Source organism: Ptychodera flava, chromosome 10, assembly GCF_041260155.1.
Source record: "Ptychodera flava strain L36383 chromosome 10, AS_Pfla_20210202, whole genome shotgun sequence".
Lineage (NCBI taxonomy): Eukaryota > Metazoa > Hemichordata > Enteropneusta > Ptychoderidae > Ptychodera > Ptychodera flava.
The window spans coordinates 15,092,293-15,118,506 of NC_091937.1; the positions used below are offsets into that span (position 1 = coordinate 15,092,293).

General features: G+C 36.6%; 1 protein-coding gene across 4 annotated transcripts in view; it reads left to right on the plus strand.

Annotated features, from left to right (window-relative positions):
* Positions 1 to 26,214, plus strand: part of LOC139142079 (palmitoyltransferase ZDHHC14-like) — a 52,333-nt gene extending 26,119 nt beyond the window's left edge. The window contains exons 3-10 of one of the 4 annotated variants that reach the window (XM_070711877.1): positions 5,471 to 5,626; positions 7,850 to 7,987; positions 8,585 to 8,636; positions 12,950 to 13,052; positions 16,151 to 16,260; positions 17,186 to 17,300; positions 18,813 to 18,905; positions 21,546 to 26,214. In XM_070711877.1, the coding sequence (XP_070567978.1) occupies positions 5,471 to 5,626; positions 7,850 to 7,987; positions 8,585 to 8,636; positions 12,950 to 13,052; positions 16,151 to 16,260; positions 17,186 to 17,300; positions 18,813 to 18,863 (725 nt within the window). In that variant the 3' untranslated portion in view covers positions 18,864 to 18,905; positions 21,546 to 26,214. Of the gene's footprint in view, positions 1 to 5,470; positions 5,627 to 7,849; positions 7,988 to 8,584; positions 8,637 to 10,881; positions 10,985 to 12,949; positions 13,053 to 14,705; positions 14,809 to 16,150; positions 16,261 to 17,185; positions 17,301 to 18,812; positions 18,906 to 21,545 lie in introns of all 4 variants that reach the window. The other 3 variants (XM_070711876.1, XM_070711874.1, XM_070711875.1) reach the window with 3 other exon arrangements.

Genomic DNA, 26,214 nt, shown 5'->3' on the forward strand with positions numbered 1-26,214 from the left:
CATAGTGTAGGCCCACTATTCTTAAGTCCTGACAAGTAAACAAATTTACCTCATTTATGTATTGAGATCTTTTTGCTATTAAGCTACATCGGCCCAGCATGTTACAGTATTTTTCCATTTCATTGGTAAATGTATTGTAAGAGACATCAGTGGATCAATTAATGCTGAAGTGTTCTCAGACACCCATTGCCGTTTGAGGAGCCGCAGTAATGACCGCAGTACTACAGGAGTTTCAGTGTTCTAGCATTTTACAAAGTGCGTAATGCATTTTCTTTCATTATCCAAGGTGGTCAGTAGAGAAACAAAATTCAATCAATGTAACGCATTATGAAATCCCCAGATGATCGCAACAGTACAAAGCCGAAAAACGGTAACATGTTTGCGTCAGTAATGTTTCTTTCAAAGCCACCGATAAAGGATATCCATTTTGGCTCATTACGGGTCAAAAATATGCAAGTAGTCATGTTAAACTCTTATTTGGCATTGTAACAGGACTCTGTAGATATTGAAATGTTTTGTCTCTTGCTTACAAGAACGAGGCCTGTATGTATTTCGCGAAAAACAAACTAACCATTAGGTTGGCAAGATGTGTGCTATTGATAGAACTTGACATTGCAATTTATTTAGGAATCAAACGACCTTGATTATGCAAATCATATTGTGTGTTACATCATCACAATCTGCAGTTTGGAATATACATAAGGCATGTATGCACATTTTATCAAATATTGAAAGTTATCGGTGGGGGTAATTTGGTCAGTGTTAGCAGGCAAATTAAGAAATTATACATACATACATTTTTCTAAAGAAGCCAATTTTCCATTCTATAGCATGTCGCAAACTCTGAAGTATTTCAAATGCAACGCATTGTTGAAATCCCTGTCCAGAATTGTGACAGGTGAAATGCAATTATCTACACAAAAACTGATTGCTAGGTAATTTATTTTAGCTTTCACAAATCAAGGTGACAGGTAATTGTGTATGCAATTACAGAAATGCTACGGCTGCAAACAAGGCGATCTGTCATTTTTCGAAAGACATTTCCTGTATCTGTCTATTAATCACATTTTTCTAAAAAAGGAAGTTTTAAATTCAGTTTCGAGTCAGAAACTGCTGCATGTGTATGGCCTTCTGAAGACAACAGATTTCCATCAGATTCTTCTCTGGTACATTTGTGCACTTGAATCCTATCACAGTTCTTGTCATTTTTCTAGCCAAGGCTACTGTGATTTCTGTCTTATTACCGTATGTATCTTACTTCAGGCAGAAATACAGCTTGGAAAATTCCAACTCTGAGACAGACTCAGTTGACTGGGTCAAGAATATTGACTGTTGCTATGGAAACAGACAAATAAACTTTATAGACTCGGTCGACGCCCTTCTCGATATGATGTAGTTGCCAGAGCACACTTCTGCCTTTTTGAAAACAAATCTGACAAATTTTATATGCAGACTATGAAAGGAAATATTTAAACTGTAGACAAAAATGCAGATGTTTGCAAAATACATATTAATATTAACCTACTACCCCATCCCATATTGTGTCGCTGTAACTGCAGAGAGGCAGGCAGTGGAGATATTACACTGTAGAATATATTCCGTGTATACCAGAACATTTGCAAATCATCAAGAGCTGACCTAAAGGCATACATACATACATCTACGCATTTATGTGTATTTTCAGTAAATTCTGTTTTACATTGAATTTCGAAAAACAAATAAATGGAACAGAAATCAGTTACTTTTAAAAGTACGTAGTTTCAAGTCATCTGTTCACAAACTTTCATTTTTTGCATGAAGCAAAAAGTTATCTGGCATTTGATAAAAAATTTTTTTTGCATTAGTTTATATAAAAGCTGAGTAATTTTACAAGAAATATCCTCATTTTGCTGCTTTTGATCTGGAAGCAAACTCATCTACCGTGATAGCCCACATTGGAGGCAGACACCTCGACAGCCTAGCTTACATTGCAGCAAAACTGAAGATTACTGGGCCCTTGCTTGACAATTTTCCAAATCACCATAATCCTAGGGGGGCTTAAATGCTCAATAAAGCTAAGGAGGTCCCCTCAGAAAACCCAATGTTGTCAGAATAAAGAACGGGTGTGGCGTTGTCTCTGCCCGATATGTAATGCTGAATACAAATGCCTTGCCTGCCTGTGGCTTTCGATGTGATTGTCACGACGCAATCTTGTTCATTCAAAACTTCCGTATCAATCCGATGAAATCTTTAAGAGCAAGTTCAGATGATACTGTGCAAAAGTGTAATCTCTTTGCAGAGGCAAATTATAGAGTATCAGAAAAAATCATCTCGATGTAGATTTTATCGGGAGTGGTCATATAATTTTTATGGGCATAAAAGTGCTCTGTTCAACAGGGCACAATGTAAAGCAGCCTACAACGCAACACATAGTAAAGAAATATTAAGCGCAAACCGCAATATATCTATCTATTTAGAGTATTACATTTATGTGGAGTTTGTCGCATTATTTTGTGTGTATTTTTATCTCATTGAGCATATCAGTGCGTGTTTTATATTAGGCCCACAACCATTTTATGGCTGCAATATTTATCATTTGCCCATTAATATCACAAAATCCAGATGTCCATGTTTTACATCTGAAAGAGGCAGGTGGGCAATATTTTCTAGGGTTGGATCTGAAAATTTCATATTTCTATTGCATGTGCCAAAATGCATGTACAATAAATTTTTCTTTATTACTCAGTAATGAAATTAATGACATCAATCATCATACACAGACATACATACAACAAACATGTCCACAGGGCACTTGTTTTATGCCAAAATATATTCTCCATTGATTATGTATCACCTGTTGATTTGCATATTCAAAGAGTGCTTCCTCATTAATAAATGTGCAATAATAATATTAAAGGTATACAGTCACCTGTAATCTAAATATGCCCATATATGGTCAAAGGGGAGTTCCTCGGTATTCAAAATGCCCATATGAGGGCACTGTTTTAAAAAAGCGGCCACCCGCTTAAAATCTGTGATTGGTTAGATTTTCTCTTTCCATGGTAACTGTGGCAAAATTGGAACAGGTGACAGTATACCTTTACAGGGCTCGAAATTAGCGGTAGTCCCGCGTCCACAGACTACCAACTTTTCCCTGGGGCTACCAAAACGAATGAAATGGTAGCCCACACGGACTACCAAAGCCTGGGACATGAAATCACTTAGTGGGCGACATGATGTTGATCGCTGTGAGATGACCGACGCTCATACAGTCAACCAAACTGGACACAGAAAGGCCAGACTAACTTTTTTGTGCAAATTAAAAGGCGACAGTGCAGTCTAAATTTGTTGCGACAAACTTTCAATAAAATATCATTATCTGAACTGATGTACCTGGATGACAGGTTCGGTAAATGATGGCCAATGAAAATTCATTTTTATAGTTATTTAATCACATTGTATCAATCACAATTAAACACAAAATTATTCAAACTGCAAAGAAAAGCTGTCGGGCCATCCACAAATTACGCTTTCCGAAGTGTACAAGATCATCCCATGATAGTGTACTATGGTGGAGAAATACACCAAAAATTGCCACGAAAGTATTCGGAACATGACTGTACCAAGTTGTCATCCTGAAATTCATAGCCAACCTATTTTTAGCCATGTTACGTTTACACGTGCTGAATGAAAAGTCGTCATGGCAAACATCAAAAATTGCATATAAGCTCTGCGTACGTGTGAATAGGTCGTCTAACTTTGAGGCGTCGCCGTTGTCCAGTACACATGCTATAACGTTCTCCTAAGGCTGTTTTCTGCAGGTATTGATGTCAAATGACTAGAAAATTCACTTCCTGGATAGAATCATGCGAATAAACTTTTCATTGTCTAAATATAAATAAAAATATCATTCACAAAAAATCTCTTCATTCATGCATGGGCTACCAGACCTTGTCACTGGGCTACCAACTTCAGAAAATGGTAGCCCAATGGGACTACCAGGGAAAAAAGTTAATTTCGAGCCCTGTTTTAAGGTAGAATGTGCTATGGGGATAGATATTCAGACTCAAATTTTTGACAATTCTTTTCTGATATACTACTGTGGCAGCTCATTTATCAAAGCTTTTGGAGTTAGAAAAAATTTTCAGTCTTCCGTATAGAGTTTACACAGGAATGACGGCCATTTTGAATTTCAAATATCGGTAAATGTCAGGTAATTCATTTCTTTAGCTCCAAACTTTGCACACTGTGACCTCTGATCATTATTGTAGATTTGGTAAGAGAATGGTTGAAAGTTTCAGGAAAGTTTGAGCAAAAGTTTGAGTCTTTCACTTTCAAGGTGCATACTGTACCCTAAGGAATCTAGGCACTAAATTTTGCTGTTGGTTGCTACTGTTGTTATTGTTGAAGAAATATGTAAACTTACTCCTTGGATAAAGGTCAACAGGCATATTATTCTATTGTGTCAAAGTGATAATAAAGTGATAACAATGTCTGTGTGTATTCCGTACAGTAACGCCTTGTTCCGTTCGCTCCTAATCCACAATATCAGGATGTACGCTGGGAATACAGGATCCAGGGTGTGATGGTGTTGTAAGTCCCAGTTGGTCTTGTATTGTGTCAAATATGGCAGACTATCCCCAGGACAGATTTTTTCTCTGAAAATCTTAGCTTTGTTTGCTGACAACAGCTTTTATGGACTCATTTGAAACCTGTAGAGAAAGAGAAAATATACCCCAGCGTTGTTTACATCCATTGAAATCAAAATGTATCTTTTCATGGAGTGATGTGAAATCCAGAATGGCAGCCATTTTGAATTTCACACGTTTTTAAATTTGATATAATTTGCTTTTAAGAATCAAGCAATTTCTGTGGTGATTCCTAGGTACTTCTTCTTCATGAGACCAGATCATCAAAGAAAATAGTATGAAACTTTTACCCTGGAGCAAAGAATGAACAGGTCATTTTGATTTGAAAATTGCCCTGTAATAAAACAGCATAAACAAGAAGCAGTGATCCAGTATATTTACATTTATTGTACACAAGTATGACACATGGTTGTATACAAAACAGCTGCTGGAGGTTTTGCAATAGCTCATACGGTAGTATATGCCATGACAGTGAAAGATTTCAACTTTTGCTGTACTTTTACGCTCACCAAATTAAGAATAAAGATCATGGTCCACCATGCAAATTTTAGTAGCAGAGAAACAAATTACCTCAAATTACCGGTATTTGAAATTCAAAATGGCCGCCATCCCTGTGTTAACTCAATGGGGAAAAATGAACTTTTTCATTTTCGAAAAAACAAGCCTATGAAAATTTTTCTGACACAAAGAGCTTTTAAATGAGTCCCCACAAGTGGTAGACCAGAAATGTATTGAAAAAATATCCCGAATTTTGTCCCCAGGTGCATCCTACCGTAATACATTTTTTATGTACATACATGTAGTACACTGTTTAATTATTAATATTTTTTCTTCCTCCACAGAGGTACCAAATCCAAACAACCCAACATACAGACCACCACCAAGGGTGAAAGAAGTTACCATAAATGGACAAGTTGTCAAACTTAAATACTGTTTTACGTGCAAGATATTTCGACCGCCCAGGGCGTCGCACTGCAGCATATGCGATAACTGTGTTGGTGAGTTCTGTGTTCAGTAAATGCAAGTGCTAATTTTAATGATTGTGAAAGTTGCACCCACAAGTCTTCATGTGATCAACACCATACCACTACCTCCGTTGACTTTACTTTCCTCAGTCTTGGATAGTCATAGCTGATACAATTCAAGCTCCCAGAGATACTTAACAGTACCACCCGAGCTTTAGGTAAAGCCCACTGCATCCCTCCCATGCTCCCATTTGCCACCTTGACCCTGGATGGGAAAGGTTCTCAAAACCCAAGTTTCCTATGCAATTACCAGGCTTCCCATGTTCAGACCGACCTGAGACTTTCAACCCGAGCTCCTAGTCGTCCAGTGATTAGGTTTTTAGCTTTAAGCGCGGACACAGCCATTCATTGTCTATATCCAGCTGTCCCATCACAAATGTCACAAACTGAATGTATGGTCAGATGCTGTATCCTGTGTCATGAATTCATTATTCATATACCGTTTATTTATTATCACCAAAGCTACGATATTTTTAGCCACTACAATCAATCATAGTGTGCTGGGTGCTCTCACTCATCAACAGGACGGTTTGTAAAATGGCATCAGTGTTCTGTTATTAATATGCAGAAGTAAATATTTGTCCACAATTTTAGATTACATTTTTTGGAAATTATTTGTTCAAGAATGACAAATATACAACTTAATATCGGTGACTGCTATTGTTACAATGAACACTAAATGACATATTGACGGGTTAGACCACAAGCTGCAACAACTGCCCTGCATGCATGCAACAGTGACAAAATTTGTCCACATTTCAAGCAGCAGTGCCCTACGTCGTACACATGTACACATAGCTGTAATTCAAGTAACAAATGTGTGTGACCAGGAAAAGCGCTATTCGATCAACACTTTGCATGTATAGGGATATTTTTGTCTTTCAAACGTCAGAAAATTTAGGATATAGTCACAACAGTCTAAGAAAACACCTTTGCAGTGTTTTTATACAGTGGCAATTTTTGTTATACTCTATTTCATAATGTCAATAATAACTACATTGAGTGTTGACAAAATTGGACAGTTACAGTGTCAGCTCTCTAATCAAAGGGCGTCTGTTGACACTATAGGACAGTCTTCCTCCCACCCACTAAGCAGTCTATTTTTTCCTTTATGAAATTCCAGCCTTTCCTTTTGAAATCCTTCAATGCCACCCATGTTAAAAACAGAAAGAGTTCAAGTTTACAAATAGCACATAACCCACCAAAAACAAGCCATGATACAAGTACTGAAATAAATAGTAGTGACTGATAACCAGTGGCCAAAGTCAAACAAATTTAAGTGAAGGAAAAAAAAATTTGATGCACATTTAATTACGCGTACTGACAGGGAAATGTCAAGTAATGGTACTGACTATTTAGTGTGTTCTCATAGTTGTACTTGTACTCAAACACTTTTAGGATTAGTTTATGGTAGTTCCGCCTCAAAAATGAAAGACTTAAAAGTTAAGCTTTTGCTCACAAGTTTCCTCAAGCAAACTTTCAATCATTCTCTTTCAAAATCAAGAATAAAAATCAGGGGTCAACACACAAATTTTGATACTAGAGAAACAAATTACCCAACATTTACCGATTTTGAAATTCAAAATGGCAGCAATCCCTGTGTTGACTTTATGGGGGAAAATGAAATTCCTGATTTCACAAGACTACATATACATCTGTTAAAATTTCATTTATTTACTTATAAGCTTCAAAATGAGCAACCACAAGTGGTAGACCGAAAAGAACGTTGTCGAAGTTTGAGAGTCTGTGTATTTGTTCTACCTTAAGACCTCAGTCAACACAACTGAAGCATGCAGTGACAATGTTGTCAAGCACATAGAGCCTTTAGAGAGGCATATATACCTGGACTCTCCACTCTTATTTGATTGTTTATATACAATACTGGTATCAGGACTGCTCTTTAATATACCGTACTCATCCAAGTATAAGCCCCTACTCGTGTATAAGCCCCCCTACTGATTTCAGAGGATTTTAGAAAATACATTACATCCGTGTACATGTATAAGCCCTCACCCTAGTGTAACTCAAAGACAGAAAGGTTAGGAGAGCATATTTGGTCGTTAAACTTGGTAAAATTACTTTTAGATTAAAGTATATGATTTTCGGAAGTGGAGTCTAAGAATGTTTGTGTGATATCCTTCTGTTCCTGTGAGAATTGTTTTACCTTATTGCATTGTTTCTCTTATTTGTTCACAGAGAGGTTTGACCACCACTGTCCATGGGTTGGCAACTGTGTCGGGAAAAGAAACTACAGATATTTTTACCTCTTTATACTATCACTAGCGTTCCTCTGTGTTTTTGTATTTGCCTGTGTTATAACCCACCTTATCCTCAGTAAGTATTCTTTTACTGATTTGCAATATTTCCCAATAAAAATCAACTTGGCTGAATTCTGTGTTTCATAGAACACCAACACACCCACTGAAAGGCGCCAGGAGTATACCGGGAACTGAAATTACATCAGTACAACTACATAACAATAATGACTAAAGCTGTTGAATTATTATCATGAAGTATGCATCGAAATGCACGAAGCACTATGCAATTAGCATACATTAATATGCAAATTGTTATATATTTATGTTCTTAGATCATGCATTGAATAATGGTGTACTGATAACACAGACACCCCCCCTCCCACCTGGGTAACTGCCCCCGCCCAACATATTTAATCACTTCTGACGAATATCAAAAGATGTTAACATAAATAGAACAAAATGTTATCTAACAATTCATGATGAAATTTCTTCCTGTTGTGCATTATGTACTGGTGTACAAGGTGGTACTGCGATCCAGACCTACGTGTATCAGTGATTTACATGATTGTATAAATGTCAATGTCGCATTGTTATTTTCTCTGCCCATTAGTGTGTATCTTAATCATATCTGTTTTTTCAATCTTCCTCTTTTTTTCTATCTATTTTTTTTCAGGAACAAATGAGCTTGGTAGTTTTTTGGAAGCCATGAAGGCAACGCCTGCCAGATATCCTTTTATGAACTGTTTGTGATTTGTAACGTGAATTTTGGTCTTTTTGCTGATACATGTATATGTATTTCACCCGCCCCTGGCCAGACTGTGGTTCAACCTCATTGCTTTCAATGTTGTGGATTGCCACATTGTAAGAGGGGGGTGAGAGGGTTAAAATATTTGTGAGGCTTGTATACACATATGTACTTGTACATGTATGTGTGTGGGTACGCATGTGTGTGCCCATATGTGTGTTTGATGTCTTGAAATCTGTATGATGGCCAGTGATAATATTACCGATATTTTCACTGTGAAATTATTTGCTTCGATGCCGTCATTGATGCTTGCCTGGAAAAAATACACAGAATTTTTTTCTGTAATCTGGTGCTCTTCAAAATGCACAAGTTCTAAACCACTTTTTGCAAATATTAACTGTTCAACCGAACTAGCCAAAGTGTTAAAATACCAGAGTGAGAGTCAGCACTATTTAACCAAGCCAAGTTGTAACACAGTCCCCTAATAAAAATAAAAGTGTGTGCCCACACATTCCAGCAAAACTGACGAAGACTGGACCCACATTAAACTTTACAAATCAACATAATCTAGGGGGCCCAGTTGCTTCACAAAGCTATGAAAGGCCCCCTAAGATAATCCCGCTGTTGTCTTGTTTGAAGTTGGACCCAGTTTAAATAAGGTTCATCCACAAAGCGTAAATACTAAAAGAAAGATGACAGTGTGGAAATTTTAACATTCACATATTAACTCACTGGTTTCTTTTCTGTTCACATTTCTCTATGCCACTGATCAGTGTTTTTGCGAGCAAATTGAAAAAAATGTCGTCTGAACTTTTGCTGTTTGTATGTAACCTATTGCGTAAAAGTCCTTAGATTTTCAGCATGCTTGAAATTCACAATGTTTACCCCTCTTTGTAAAGCATGCATGCACGGCTGCATGTAGACTAACACGAACATGCAACACACACTGACTTAGTCATCTCATGTTCACGTGTATTGCACCTGTTGGTCTTGAAAATGGAAGAAAAGCTAAACAACTTGTTCAAAATACCCCCCAAAATAATTTTAAGACATGGTTTTGCTGATAAAATGGCAAATGTTTTAATGTTTGAAATTACCTTTAAGATTAGGATCTCCACATTCAAGTGATGTTAGTTGCAGTTTTGTTTGCTTTTATCTCACCTACATTAAACAGAAATTAAAGTCAAATAAAAAGTATACCAAAAGTGAGGAGATGAAGTTTGCTATGCATCCATGCCACAGAAACAATAAAATGCAAAGGTCATTTTACGGTGACAGTTTTGTAGATTTTGTTAGGCTGGAAAATGAGAGACTTCAACCTTTGCTCTAACTTTTCTCAATCAAAGTTTAAACCGTTCTTGTCACCAAATCAAGAATGAAAATCAGGGGTCACCGTGCAAAGTTTGGCACTAGAGAAACAAATTACAAAATTTGAAATTCAAAACAGCTTCCATCCCTGTGTTAACTCTATGGGGAAAAGTAGAATTTTCGATATTTTGAAAAAGTGAGACCGTGATAATTTTACTCACAGAGATTTGAAATGAACACCCACAAGTGGTGGATCAGAAAAGAATTGTTAAAATTTGAGAGCTCGAATATCTGTTCCCGATGCATATTCGGGGTTACCGGTAACCACTGATTGATTAGCTTTCTCGTGATAATTAATCTAAGTGCTAACAATGCCAGCAAAAACTTTGCATTGTAAGGTACTCGATAAGTTTAAGCTACTCCACAAAATGTTTGAATTTTTGAACACTCCTGCAGCTGATATATGTCACACACATCGGACACTGCACTGGGACAACCACCTGTACTGTACACGACACATTAGCGCAGTGCATGAACACAAATCAACTGTATCTCCAACGTTTCTAAGCATTTTATTTTACAATGCATCTTATAACACCTGCGCATGCTGTAAAGATATTATCCAAGATATTCAGTTTTCTCTTTATCCCTTTCTCTCTTCTTTCTCTCTGTAGTCAATGTTTAAAGGTACACTGTCACCTGTAATCTAAATATGCCCATATATAGCCCCTTGGTATTCAAAATTCCCATGCGAGGGCGCTGTTTTAAAAAGCGGCCATCTGCTTAAAATCTGTGATTGGTTAGATTTTATCTTTCCATGGTAACTGTGGCAAAATTGGAACAGGTGACAGTAGACCTTTAATGTACAAACTTTCCATAATTTATTTTCATAGCGTCTTCCTTAACTTTTAGTTCACTATTATAGAGATTTTTGTCTGTTTCTTCTCAATCTGGTCAATCTTAGCATTAGCTGGCTTTCACACCTATCTCACAGCCACCAGCTTAACTACAAACGAAGATGTGAGTGCTTCTTTTTTTCCGTTCAGATCAAACATTTTTTTTCCCTTTTGCAGGTGTCTCTGTACACATCCATTTCCACTACTTCAGAAAATACTTTTTTTTATTATAAGTTCAAAGGTCATATTGAAAGAAAGCTTTTTTTTTGCATTATTTTGCATGTTGAAGCATGGTGAAATATTTTTTTTTTGTTTTATATATCTGGTGTTTTTGGTAATTATACAACATGTATATTGTTTTCTTGGGTATAATATACCACCAAAAATTTAAGAGAAGTGGTTTTGGTCTTATGAGAAGGGTACTATGTGTACCTGAAAATGCGGGTATTTGAGTGTTGTCTACACTTGCCTTTCATCACCAGTGCCATCATGGAGAGAACTCCGCAGAAAAAATCCATTTGTTGACAAATTTTGTTAATTCTTTGGAATTGTCAGATTGTTTAAAGTAGTCTGACACTAAACCTTTACAGATATACATTGGGTATCGTCAAGTTCACCCAATCACAACCAAATCCTGGGACGACCCTCTCTGTGTTTCTATTGCAAAGCTGGACCACCTCACTTTGAAGTGGGTGTGAAAGGGTCAAACCATGCTGGACTTGAAAACATTGCATGAATGCATTGGTCATGAAGGGAATAAAAGTGTATAATGTAGTGTGTTCTATTCTAGGAGCAGGCTAATCACATACATTATGACATGTAACATTTATCCAAACTGACAATATCAGGAACAATCTGACACAGGGAGGGGTTGTCAGTTGAATTAGAAACAATGCTTTGTTGAGGGAAAGCTGTTAATACTTTGAGTGCTGTAATTTTCCCACCAAAAATTTTAGTGCAACATTTTACTAATTTTACTAATTTTACTAATTTTTTTTGCATTATTTTGCATGTTGAAGCATGGTGAAATATTTTTTTATTATGTAATACTTTCATAATTTTGGACCAAACGGATATCATTTTTCATTCGCTACAGCTTCTGATCAAAGTTTTTGGGGAAACCTGAAAAAAATTGACTGGGTTATATTTTATAGAGATGACAAAATTGACTTGGGCACTCAAAGGGTTAATGAGTACGTAGGGGATGATTTGGTACTTTTTCAACTTGAACTACGGAAACAGACCTGAATTTTCCATTTCTTGAAACATTGCATGTGCATTGCAGGTATCACCGACATGCGTCACACGGCTCAGTTTCAAGATTGATTTCTCATTTCAAATAACAGTTTTCTATTTACTGTATGTTATGGTAGTGCCTTTTTTGGTAGTAATTCACGTTTAATAATGATCTTGAACCAAAGTTCTACAGCAAGATAACCTGTCCTTCCTGAAAAGAAAAAAAAACACTGCAATTCTTATGTGTGTATTTGTCACTGAAATGCTTCCATTTGCTGATTAACTGCTTCGCTATGCTGTAATATCTTTCTCTCATATCAGCATACTTATACAGGCACTTTTCCAGTAACAAACATTCACCCATACGCTCCTACAGAATTAAACATTTGCATTAAAAACAGAAGTCACACCACCATCACCCAAGAGAAGAAAATAGTTCTTGCCGAATGCAGATAATGGACATCAAACTGGCAGAACCAGAAAAAAAAATTACTTTTCAAAAAACGTGAAAATTTGACAAGTATTTGTTCATTGGAATTTTGAAACTGGCAAATTTACTTCCTTAAAAAATTCTGAGCAGTTCAACTGTACAGTGAATCAGTTGACCAGAGTTTAAAGGTTAGTGGATCAAAGGTCACAGAGGTCATATGATGGCACAGGCTTCTTGAAAATTACTGAAACATTAGGTTTTGTCCATTGATGCAGAGACAAGAGCTAATTTCTTCCTCTGTGTTTTTGTCTCCTCTTCCACCAATATTACCGAACATAACTTTTGCACATCCACACAACATGCTGTGTTACTTACCAAGTCCGTCACAAATGGCTGCTTTTCCTTGACTAAGCTGTGTTGTACTATCTTGGAGGCAGTAGTGTGTTTTGTGTCCATCTGGTCCATTCTAGGCCTTGCTGGATTTCACACATACCTCATTACTTCTAACCAAACCACAAACGAAGATGTAAGTGACCATTTCAAGCTGTTTTGTTCATTAAAAGTCTCCGCATCCTATTAAATAAACCCTTTCTAGGTCACTGTCTTTGACGCACTGAATGTCTTTGTGTCGCATCTTTTGATTGGATGGTTGGGAGTCTCATTGAGAAAATTTCTTCTCAACAACAGGGGATTAAAAATACTGCTGTAAAAAATCTTAACAGATTCACGCATAATTCTTTAATTTTTAAAACATTTTTTTGTATCAACCAATTTTTCACATTCGTGTTCAGGACTGCATGTTACCGAAAAATTGACTTTATCCAGTCAAATATCTGGTGTTCATGGATCTTTGGCTGTCATCATTTGCCTGCATGGGGCTTACACATTCTATGAAAGCATGTTCTAAATCTAAACTACACTTTGTAGTGTTGCCTCATCTATCATTCTGCATGCAATGTGGAAGAATGATATTTGCATCAAAATCAAAACTTTACCATTTTAGGTGAACTGCCTGCACATTTGAAAAACTTCTAAGTTTTGCAAACAGGGTGCAAGATTTGTATTTTTGATATCATTATCTTCCTGGAAAATATTTACATGAAACTAGTTGTTACTCATTATAAACCTCCCCTCCATCCACTTCAACTGTTGTGGCTTCCAGTCATGATAATGTACTTACCACCGTCATTGGTACATTGGTGATATGACATGTTTGGTCACACTTTCATTAGTACATATCATGGATCAGGCAAATGCACAAAAAGAAAAAGACACAGGGATGTAATATTTTGCATTCAGAATGTAATTTTATCGCATCCTTCAATTTAAGGAGACCCAAATCAGCAAAATTTCTTGTTTTCTAGCTTTAGTCCGTACTTTGACCACTGCAAATTTTTGGTAAGAGCGTCGCAAAGTTGGACATACACGCTGAAGTCATCCTGCATATCCATAAGATGTCTGTACAATTTTGAAGTCAAGTCCTGTCGCCCACTATACCATGTACCAGAACTGCATGGCCAGCCCCTTGGCAATAAGAGAAAATTAGAATTTTGAATCCGGTTGCAAAACAGCTGAAAATCAATAAAATTTGCAGGGAGTCATGAAAGGGGTGTTACTTTTGGGTCGATGAATCCTCAAATTAAACAGTGTATCTGCCCACTATAGTGAGGATTTTTAGGGTATTTCTAGTGTGGAAAAGTTGTCCAAATCTTTGAATTATAAGATCAGAGCACAAATGTACTGCCAAACTAATAGTATAGGAAACACAGCTCTTTAAATGCAAGTAGTTTAGACTTTTGAAAGCTTTTGAAAACAAATTCTCTGACTCAAGCATTTTAACAGCCACCTCTATCAAAGCCAAAATCAAGTGCACTATTTCTGTCTTCACATCTGAACCTTTGCAGAACTTCATCTCTCCACCTTCAGCTTCTAGAACTAGTAATAAAAGCACTTTCTGTCTCTTTTGTAATCATCCACAGTGTCACCAGTGTCTCAAAATCCCAACGCAATGCATGTGTCGTGTTCAGCAGTTTGAACCAAAAACAAAATTTTATTTACTCTCAGAATATGTACGCATATGAAGAGAGTGTGTTGTAAGGTTAGAAAACTTGAAATCGTGTATGCGTGATTTTTTTTGCATGTGAAATTTTTTTGTTGGTTTCCTTGACGATCTGTGCACTGTTATCAATGGTGTTGTGGCAGTGTTCTCCTTCATGGCTGTTATAGGGTTGGTCGGGTACCACTCTTATCTTATCTGTTCCAACAGCACCACAAACGAGGAAGTAAGTTCACGTCAAGGGGGAAACGGCAATACAAAATTTAGCTGGACGGAAAAAAATTTTTTATCCTCTGCCCTTCCTTTTCAGCCACACGTAAAAATCTCATCATCACCACCACATCATGTTTATTGTTTGAAGCAATTTGATTGGATCAGCACAGTGATGAATATGCATGAATGCCCAAATTTGGGCACAAGAGAGTCATTCAATAGATAACAACAGTGCCTCATTTAAAAAGTAGCACGGTCATTTTGCATGCATGGTATTGATAGGCTCACCATGAGTGGAACACAAAATTGCATGTGTAAATTAGCCAAGTAATTAAAAAACACCTGGAGATGATGTATATCAAAATGTTTCAACGACAACCTATCTCTCAGAGCTGCAGAAGAAAGGGTTTTATAGAGTGTAAAGTGCACCCTTCTAAAAGTTTGACCAGAGATGAAGATGGGAGTGAGACCAATATTTTGAGCAAGAGATGGGTGGAGGAGGGGGGAGGGGGAATCACACATACTCTAAAGAGTATGGGACTTGGTGAAAAAAGCCATTTTCCAGGATGCTTGCTCTTAATTGTGGATTTAGCCTGATTTTATGAACAACCAGTGGGATGAGAACCTGATGCCTGTCACTTTATAGAAAGCAGGCCAGAAGGATGGACTTTTTTCACTGAAACTTTAACAGAAAATATCAATTGACTACTGTAATAAGTCACTTCTCTTTTGTGCTGTCATAGTGTCATATATTATCTCTTTCATCCAAACCATCAATAGTCGTCCCAAATAGCATTTAATGTATCTGTGCATGTTAGCACAAGTATTAAAGGATCATATATGCTGTCAAAGATGAGCTTATAGTCGTGATGCAAAATATGCAAGGAAGTGCCAACTTCCATTTTGGTTATAAGGAAGAGGACAAGGGGTGGTTTTAAGGAATGGAAAGCAGAAAAAAACCAATTCATAGTTTTGTAGGATTTTAGTTGTTCTTCTTCTTGGCACTGCAAACAGTTTTATGCCTTTTTTGACAATAAAAAATTCACCATCATTGCCAGAGCCCATTTAGTAGCTCCTTTGTAGCAAGTGCAGTAGCCTCTGATGGGTAGTTTCTGTCTCATGTATCATGCTTTCCCTTTTGCTCGGCTGGCGGCCACGGCAGCCTGTTGGCTTGGAGGCTGCATGCACATTACACACTTTGTCTATTTGACCTCAGAGAAGGCTCAACTCTCGGTTTTACAAAACAACCCATGTGCCAACAGCAGCGTGTCAGAATATATGCTGTAACGTGCTTTTGACATTCAGAGAATGTCTTTGAAAAAAAAAATGAAACCTTTTGTCATCTTGATTTGCAGATCAAAGGATCGTGGTCGTCCAAGCGGGGAGAAAACAATTACAATCCATACAGTTATGGTTCTATATGCAACAATTGTTGTGCAGTCTTATGCGGGCCCACACATGTCAGGTCAGTAACTTGTCAAACATATCATGAAAAAATCGAGTTGGCAGATGGCAGATGTTTTATTGTGAACTAGCTCAGTGCAATGCTGGACGGTGAATGCAATATGTTGCCAATGCAGTATGCAAATCAGACGGAATACGTAACAAATCCGTGTATTAACAGTATGGAAGAATGTATCCCGGCATAGACACTGAAACAGATGGATGTTTTGCCCTAGCTAACATTATCAATTATCGTGTAATTCTCATTGGTGTACAGAATGCTCAGCCCTGTATGTACTCGGTAAATGAGCAACATTCACCACTGCTTCTGTTGTATTTTAAACACACCCTTACCAAAAAAAAATAAAAACAACAAAATGGATTCCATGGCACTGAAGTTGATGTGAATGTGGTATTTTCTGCATTCTTTGTAATATGTGACCACATTTTGAAAATAGAGGGGAATTTAAAACACTATTTCAACTAACTATTCTAGTCCAGTATTCTCAACAGCATGGAAAAAAACAGAGGGGCAGTCAATTTACATAACAATACATCATTTGCATATTCCTTTGTTGTGAAAATGTATTCTTTTGAATTGTATATAAACATATGAACAGATTGCTCCAAAAACAGAGGGCTGGCCCATTCCTCAAATCCCTTTCTGCAGAAATCTGCAGCCTGTTAGAAGTGACCGTTGTTGTAGTAAAGGCAGTAGAAGAGCTGTTTTGGTGAACGGGTAGCATTCTGTCAGAAAATTGCATGATGTTTTGATGTCAACAATCAACAATGAGATTCAGCTCATGGGCCTCTAACCATGCTGCAAGAAAAAAACTGTACAAATTCATATCACATAAAAGTTAAGAGAAACGACAATCATCCCTATAATGTTATTTTCCTTTATCTGAAATCACTGAATTCCTTCACTTATTTGTTTACATGACCAGTCTCATGGACAGAAGGGGGTTTGTACAGCCTGAAATAGTCATCCCAGACAGCACGCCAAGTTCAAGTCAACAGTCGCCACAAAATTATGGTTCGACTACCATTACAGAGCCAAGGGTAAGTGATCGTTGAACTTTGACCTCCTGTTGTCGAACAAAACGCTACCTTTGCTGTCTGCACTCAATGGGTACAAATTCTAACTGTGTTTTGTGTATACGGGTCAAAAATACATTTTGTCAAGTCTGAAATGTCTTTCTCAGTGCTTCATCCTTTATTTTACATGCTTAAGTTAATCGCAAATATTTCCTTGTTCTGTACTATTTGCAAAAATGATTCCAGTACGTTCAAATTTCAAGATTTTTTCTCGATCAATCAAATTTAGTTTTCAATACAAGTTTTCAGGATATGAGAATGTTAAAACCATGGCCATTTTCCCAACTGGACACTTCCCACCCAGATTTTATGTCAATTTTTTATGTCTCACAGTACATTACGCAGCTATCAAGTTGTGAGTTCAAGGGGTAGATTATATCATTACAGTGAGATACAAGGAATCAGAAAACAGTTTGTCCCACTTTGCAAAACATACATAAAGAGCTGATTTCAGTGAAACACCAAAACGTCAAAGTGACATCATGTCGTACCTTGCTGTGGATTCTAGGAAAGTTACTCCCCCAGATACATGTAATTACCCCCCTTGACATACCCTAATACTGCTCCCCTAGATAATTACCTCCCCTAGACACACCCTAATGCCCTCTCAAATTGTTAAGTTGGAAATGTCTGCATTTTTTAAAAGATAAAGTGATAATTGTCCCAAGACCTTCTTGTAATTGTAAAAATACAACAGTATTTTTCCAAAATGAGGAGTAATATTGAGCTCGAATTTGTAAAATGAATTTTTTTATGAACATAAAATATTTACCTTGAAAATATTTACCATGTTTCTAATGAAATATTCTATTTAATAGCTGGCACTTGAGTGTATTGTCTTTGTAATGCAAGCTTGTGCAGTCTATTAAAGGTTGAACATCAATAACATCTGAGAATTCTCTTTGTGCTTTCCAACCAACAAAGTGTGAAAATTCAGCTAGTTTATATATGCCAAGACTTTTTGTATCTGCATTGACGGGAAAACCATGATCACAATCTGTATTAGGACATTAACCTGTGCAATTCATGACTTGGATGAAGTTGTAATATTAAAATATTTTTACATACATACACATCTGATCCATTCCATATGAAAGCCTGTAGGGACATTCTGTATTCCCTGTATCAACTATAAAATGGAATTCTTTTGTATTTCACCTGCTCATCCCTACAACTTTGGTTTGGCCCATTGTTTCAAACCTGAAGTTTATCTCACAAACTTTTCCACACTCTTACCATATTATCAAAACAATTCTCAAATGTTGCGATATTGAACCTTTTATACACATATGCCTGCGTGTAAACACATTCAATTTTTGGGTGAATTTTAACTTTGATGAATTTTACACTGTACTTATTAATTGTGCATTTTTGAATTTGTGAGTACCCTACTTGTACTGTACCTGATCTTCTTTATGTTGAATTAATTTTGAGTTTTTGTTTTTTCTTTGATGCTGTGTTTTTGCATGAATGTAGGAGACAGTCAACTCACAGCATGATGAAACCTCAGCTGACTCTAATCCTTGATGTTTTAGTGTGTGTTCGTAAAAAATCCCTACCCTAGCACAGGTTAGTTTACAAAGCAGGAGCTGACTACAGTTTTTTTTCTCCTCCCCTTTCAAGTCCATGCAGTAGGTTTGAAAAATGTCATCCCAAAGATAGCTAGGGGGCCTTGATTCAGTCAGTAGTAGCCAATGAAATGGCTGGATTGGATTCAGGTACTCCTTAACTACAACAAAAATATTTTCAAGAGTCCTGATACCCCTTAACCCACCAAAATATATGCAAACTTGGGCACTCCTTAACTTGACAAATATATGCTTCATTAGTACTGATATAAAGGTACATTACAGTAATCTACTGTACTGTGTCCTTTAGAAGTTGCTATGAAAATTTCCTTTGAATGTGATTTATAGTCTCAACATTGATCTGAAAAGTGGTCAAATATCAAATATAAAAAAGAACGATTCACTTCCAGTATGCAATTATGTCAAACCGCATAGATCTTTAATTGTTGCATCAACAATAATCGGGACTGACATACACACTAGGACTGTGTATCTGCATGGACTTAAAAAAACTGTAGTCAAATCCATTGCATTTTTATGTTGATTTCATTTCTGCTTAAAGTTCATCTCATTGCACCACAGTGCTTGGTCTTATTTGATAAAGTGTACTTTGTTTTGTTTTGTGTTGTTTTTGTTGTTTTTTATTCAGACATATGCTAGCCATGGCTAACAAACTTCATTTCACTGACGTTTTTTAAATTCCGATGTTTATTACTTTTGCTTCATATTTATTCAAATAAGCTGTGGATATCTCGAATCATTATCACATTGACAACTTCCATTTATTGCAAACATTTTCATGAAATTTAATGCAGTCTTTTGTAAGCTCAGTAAAGTGATAAAAACAAAGTTTTAAAATTTTCTACACACAAATGCAAGGTTTCCAAATTCTGGAATGGCAAGACAACGATCAATAATTGTGACAGCGCCACCAATGGTGGCTGTGAGAAAGTAGAGTCTTTCACACTTCTCTGATTATGCTGATGGTACCATTTGAACATATGACACAACAGACTTCAAAAATACGAAATTTTAGAATTTGTAGGGCTTTTTGCATCATATGTAAATTAGTTCCTGGATGACAGTATGCTGTGGCAGTACAGCCAATCGTATGAAAGAGCAGCTTTTCATTCAGTTACCATTTTAAACACATTTTTTTCAAGGAATGAAGAAATCTTCTTGCCTCTTTGCAAGTCAGAGAATAAAAATTGAAGAGATCAATTTTGCATGCCTGATATCATGATAATAGATGCTACTTCTTGTATGAAAAAAGTAGTTTTGGAAAACATGATTTTTATGTTGTCTGTAGAATGTCGCCAACTGGATTTTGAATTCGTAATGCACCTTGAGCCCAATCATATTCTGCTGTGCCAAATTTTTACAATCATCGCAACTAACGCTACATAAAAGCTTTGACTGCCTGGCTAGGGTACTGATAAGAATTGTGTAGATTTATCTGTCAAAACAAAAAAATAAAATTTCAGACAAATTTTTGTACACATTCAAAATTTATATCAACGATTTATGACAAAGCCTATGCTTTTGCGAAGATGTTTGTCATAGAATTTGTGAAAGGTGTGTACAATGGTTTCTGTAGAGATTCCTCTCATCAAATTTGATATTGATAAAATGGTCCACCATTGCTACAGAAAATACACTGTCAGCAACCTTTGTTTTTTTCCTAGGGTTAATATAAAGGTGTATGGTCGTTAAGTCAATTATCTATTTAACGCACTGTAAGCTGTATGGTACTTAAGTCAAATAATTTATTTAACACACTGTTAGTTTATGGTACTCAAGTCAATATATTTAACGCACTGTTAGCTGCAACTTTTAACATATTTTCTATAACTTTTGTTCTTATGAAGTACTATTTCATGTTCTACTTCCAAAATCATGTTGAAGTGTCTAACGTTTGACTTGTCAACACAGCCTATATTTGTGGAATGTCCGACTGAATTTTCAAGTTGGCAGGGATAAACATGGTGTATTTCACACAATATGTTGTGTTGTCAAGGCCTATTGCTTTTGCATTTCGACATATTTTATAAGGAGGAGAATGAGAAAACTAACATTTTTTCTAGAATAGAAATAATGATAATATTTTCATAAGAGTGGTGCAGTTGTTCCTTTTAAACTGGTCACCCTGCAGCCATCATCAAACAGGAAAATGTACCGTGCCGTACAGACCCTCTGTAAGACACCGCATGAACAAATTTCTAGGTTCTCTAAATCTTACAATTCTGTGGTGGCCTACAGCTCGTATTGACTCATTTTAAAACTCCAGGAAGAAAATTTTGACATCTGTTTTTTTTTAATGAAAACAAAAATGTAATTTTTCCCATCAAGCTAACAGAGACTGTCAACCATTTTGACTTTAACAATTTTGTGGTAAATATTATCTAATTTGCTTCTCCAAATGTAAAATTTGCTCTGTACATACATTGAGATTTTATTCTTGAAAGACTATGAAAGAATATTGTTCAGAGTGTCTATGGCTAAGCATTGACAAAGTTTAAAGTGTTTACTTTGAGAGTTGATATCGTTGATGAATTGATAAGCAAATCTTACTGGGTTCTTATTGTCATGGAATTTTACACACATCTTCTGTCTAAATATTCTATTTTTTTCTTTGCCACAGGAGGAAGATGAATTAAAACATGATAAAGTAAATAGTAAAACCAACGTGACTTTAGTGACCACCGCAGAGAGCAATAATGTAGAAGCCGTCGACCAATCAAATCCAGCCAGCACGCCTGCCACTCTCATCGCAAACGATGTGACACCAGTCAGCCAAACGTCGGTCGTCTTCCCGACCGTCAACCATCTGCCGTTGGTGGAAGGCGAGGAGAAAGGCCGAAACAACGTGGTGCATCCCCTGTCTCCCCCACCCCCTGGAGCCCAGCCCCCAGTGAGACCGGTCATGAAGACCAGCATCTCGCAGGAATCGGATTCGTTGGCCGAGGACAGCGCCATGGGGTTAGTCAAACTCAGCACGGTGTGAGAGAGAGAGGGCGCCCTCGTACGACACCGTCAAGCAGATCGGATGTGATCTAAAACACAGACTCATGTAGGCCGCAAGAACACAATTGCAGTTGTGTTACACCTCTAGAGAGAGAGAGAATATAAAATTTTTGATATCAGTCTTTGTGCGGAAGTATCATGAAAACGTTGCGAGAAAACTTATCCCAGACCTGTAAGATTCAGAAACAGAATTTTTTTAAAATTGCTTGAGTTACCCGTACCTAACTGTGTTTGGGTTAAAAAATACCCTTAGAGGAGGGAACACTGTGATTTTGGAATTTTCATGAAAGCCGCGATTGCACATGAAACACTTACTGCTCCATGATTGACAGGTGATCATGTTCATTCCGTGGAAAGACTCCAATTATCAATCCCCAGTCATGGTCATCCATTGCCTCAGCATCCTTTTATATTCACGTTGAGTGTAAAACATATATATGTATAAAAGAAAAAAAAGGGCAAGGGTGACGTACGTTTTAAATTTCAACACGTATCAATCATTTATCTTCCAAATTATACTCTTCCCCATTTTGACTTGTGTGGGTCTATCATTTAGTATACCTGAAAGACTTCAGAGTTTGACCAAAGCCCCCTTTTATCAAGGTGGGTTAAAAATGTGTATTTGTGTCATCTGTGATTTGTATGATTTTACCTTGATGTTTGGAAAAAACAAACTTACAAAGCCTTTTCCATGCCTTTATTTATAGTCATGTACACATCACTTTCTGGAAAACAGTAAAATGTACATAGCTCCCTGGAAGAATCTTTCTTTATATGCCTCAACACTAACGCTTACAACAACTAGTGGACTTGCATGTTGATTTGTGTATTTTTAGCCATATTTTTGCATATTTTTGGTCAAAAATATGTTTCTGTTTCCCAGTGCAATGTATTTGTTGTGCCCTGTTTTGCGATAAAATCAACATTTTTTTTATTGATTTGTACATTGAACAGCTGTGACACAATGAAACATTCATGAGAGGGCTCGAAAGTCAATATGTACTTTGAAAAACAAAATCCTTTGGATAGATAGCCATGTTCTGTTGGATGATCACCAAATTTGAAATTTGAGGAAATTTGCCAAAGATGTAAAGTAGTTTACTAGGGAAGAAGAAAACGTGCTGTATATGATTTCAGTTTTTGTCAAAGAGTGAAATATGCATGTGTAATCGACACAACTTTTCTTAAAATATACCATTCTTCAATGACAAGACTTCAGTTTTGTTAAAGCATCCCATGACACCCTATCTTCATCTTCCCCTCCAATTTTTGATCGGTGAAAGGGTCCAATGAAGATGATCATTATTAGTACATGCCCAAAGGGTGACAGTCAGCCATTGAATGATAAGATCTCTTCCATTCCTTACCAAATCCAAATCTGTTCTCAGTTTTGAAAAAACAAAGAAAAAATTATATCCCTCCTCAGCTTTTGGAAACAACCAAAAGACTTGTTGTGGTGAAAGATTAAGCCATAAAGGAGTAAAAAGCTACTAATGCGAAAAACTTCATTTAAGCTTGATCATTGATAACAGTTTGTTTTGTTTACCCTAAAAATTGACATGTTGATCCTTCAAGCTACCAGCGTGTAGATGGTTTGTATTACAATGCAGACTAGACCCAGAGACAGGATAGCTACTGTTTGGAAGCTATGTTATATCGTTTGCATGAGCGTATCTTTTTTTTTTACAGTAACAGGTGTCGACTTACAGAGATTTTGCCTTTTCATAATGATGCAGGTGTAACGTTTTGCTATGTGTAGAAAATTTTTGTTTTAGGAATTGACAGTGCTGTTGGAGACATATCCGAATTTGCACTCACACACATACATACGATAGCCACTACTTTATCTATAAACCTTATCATACGTCATCCATCAAGAGGGCGTTGACCAAACCAAATTAACAGTGTTGGTAGGGGGGGGGGGTAGGTTGTTTTTGTGACGGTGATATTGAAATTTACTTTTCTTTTTTCCGAGCTCATTTTTTTTCTGATCTGAACAGGATCTAAACGACAGGGATTATTTTTTTAAATAAATTGTGAAAAATACTTGTTTGTAAATAAATTTTATCGTCCTTTCATTTTAGGTTTGTCCCTTATAACATGACAAACTAGACAAGAGAATGGGGTTAAAGTTGCAGATAAAGTAGGGTGTAATTTTGGGGAGGGGGTGATGTTTTTGATGTCTCTTTTGTAAAGAAATATATTCAAAAAAAATTGTAATTTTAGGTTCTTTATTTCAGTATACTTTAATTCGCACCAAATGATGTGAATTTCTTTGATCATGAGCAAGCTCTGTATTGAAATTTTTTGATAGGGTAAAGATTGCTTTCCCGGAAGTCAGGCTTGTGTGTATATATATATTTAACCAGACAAAAAGAATTTACAGTTTACTGGCTCAGTTCATTTAGCATACTCAGTCATGTTGGTGAAAATACCAATCTGAAACCAAATTTTCAGCAGAATATTTATTCACGTACATTAGTGCAGAGAAATATTTTGTCTTGTTTCGATGACAATCGTATAACAACAAGAGAAAAGCAAATGCAGGACAAATACAACTCCGTTAATACGCTTTTACTTCATATATGGGAATCGTAGATCTTTGATGAGTTGGCAGGTATTATGATTACTATCTTAGGGGGTCTTTTACAGTATGCAAATTTTAACACTTGCAACCAATCAAGTCAGGATCTGTAGTGGACCCCACAGCTTGCTTAAAGCATGATAACCAATCAAATATAGGCTCTTGTATTGGACCCCATAGCTCAACAAATGTGATTCTTCTCATCACTGATACTTTTGAGGCAGGATTCTCACCCTTTATAATGCCTTTCACTCTGTGTAATACAGTGTTTCAACATAGGTCTTTGCAATTCTTTGTAGCACCGAATATTGAGAGACCACTTTATTGTAAAGGATAATTTTCTTCAATGACAAACCAATGTTTGTACACCAAGTCAGTGCATAGTTTCTCAGTCATACATTAAAGGGCAAAGTATTGAATTTGTGTAAACTTTTTTTATAACGGGTAAGATAAAATATTCACTTTGCCATGAATCGTCAGAGGACTGTGAAATCATCTTGTTGTGCAAAAGATAAGAATTTGTTTATCATGTGTATGATGAACATGGGATAAATCAGCTCCTTTTAATATATATTGTTTAAACACTGTACAAAGTAAAAATTTGACTCTTGGCAGGAGACCAAAGCTTGTTCAATCATTTTGTCACACTGCTATCAAAAAAAAAATGTGCAGAATAGCAAAATTAGCCAAGCACTTGCAATTTTGGAACTGGCCAATCGTGTTGGGAGACTGCTGTCTGAAATGATTATATCAGCCAAATTGGCCAATCACCACAAGGGTCACATCTTAAGCAGCTGCTGGAACTGTTGCAAAATATTGGTGTTCATACTTACAAGCTAAGTGAGTTCAATTAAGGGGGTTGTGAGGAATATGGAAATAGAAAATTTTTGAATCTAGCTTTTTTAGGTTACCGCAACCGAACGTGTGGTGCGCAGTCGTAATAAAATGTATCATGCTTTGCACTGACACTAAAAATCAGGTCGCAAAAGATTGTCGCTGGCACCATTACAGAAGTGGTACTCACAATACACTGCAGTCATGTGTCGCCGTGATGGACTACTGTGCTCTGTCTATGGCAGGTACGACATCACCAGTTTGTGTCTATGGCAGGTATGATGTCATCAGTTTGTGTCTATGGCAGGTATGATGTTATCAATTTGTGCCTATGGCAGGTATGACATCATCAGTTTGTGGCTGTACCATTTCTGTAATGGTGCCTTATTGCCATTTGCGTGCAAAATTCAACAGGGCAGTAAAGCGAGTCTTTTAAACAATACAATAATTCTGCAGTACCATTTGTTAAACTATGGTTAATATTTCTTACCAGTCGACGTAATGTTATCTGCCCACATCAGATGAGAAAACTACCAGTGTGCATACCTATTATTTTCTAATGCATTCATTTACAAAAAGGGTATTGATAATTTGGTGATATCCATTGAAGTCCTCAAAATATACGATATTTTAAACTCTGACAACAAGAAAAAGAAAAATTGTGTACAATTGCTTGTCATGAATAATTTTGTAGTTTGTTAGTGCTGAAGATGTAGAGTGAAAGTCCTGACTTATTTTGTTTACGTTGTGTCAAATTTGTTGTATTTGTAATTTTAGTGATGTGGTTCGTCAAGGAGGGAAAGAAGTCATTTTTCATGTATTGGCCGATATTGAAACCAATAAACTATCCCGTGATTGCTTATTACAA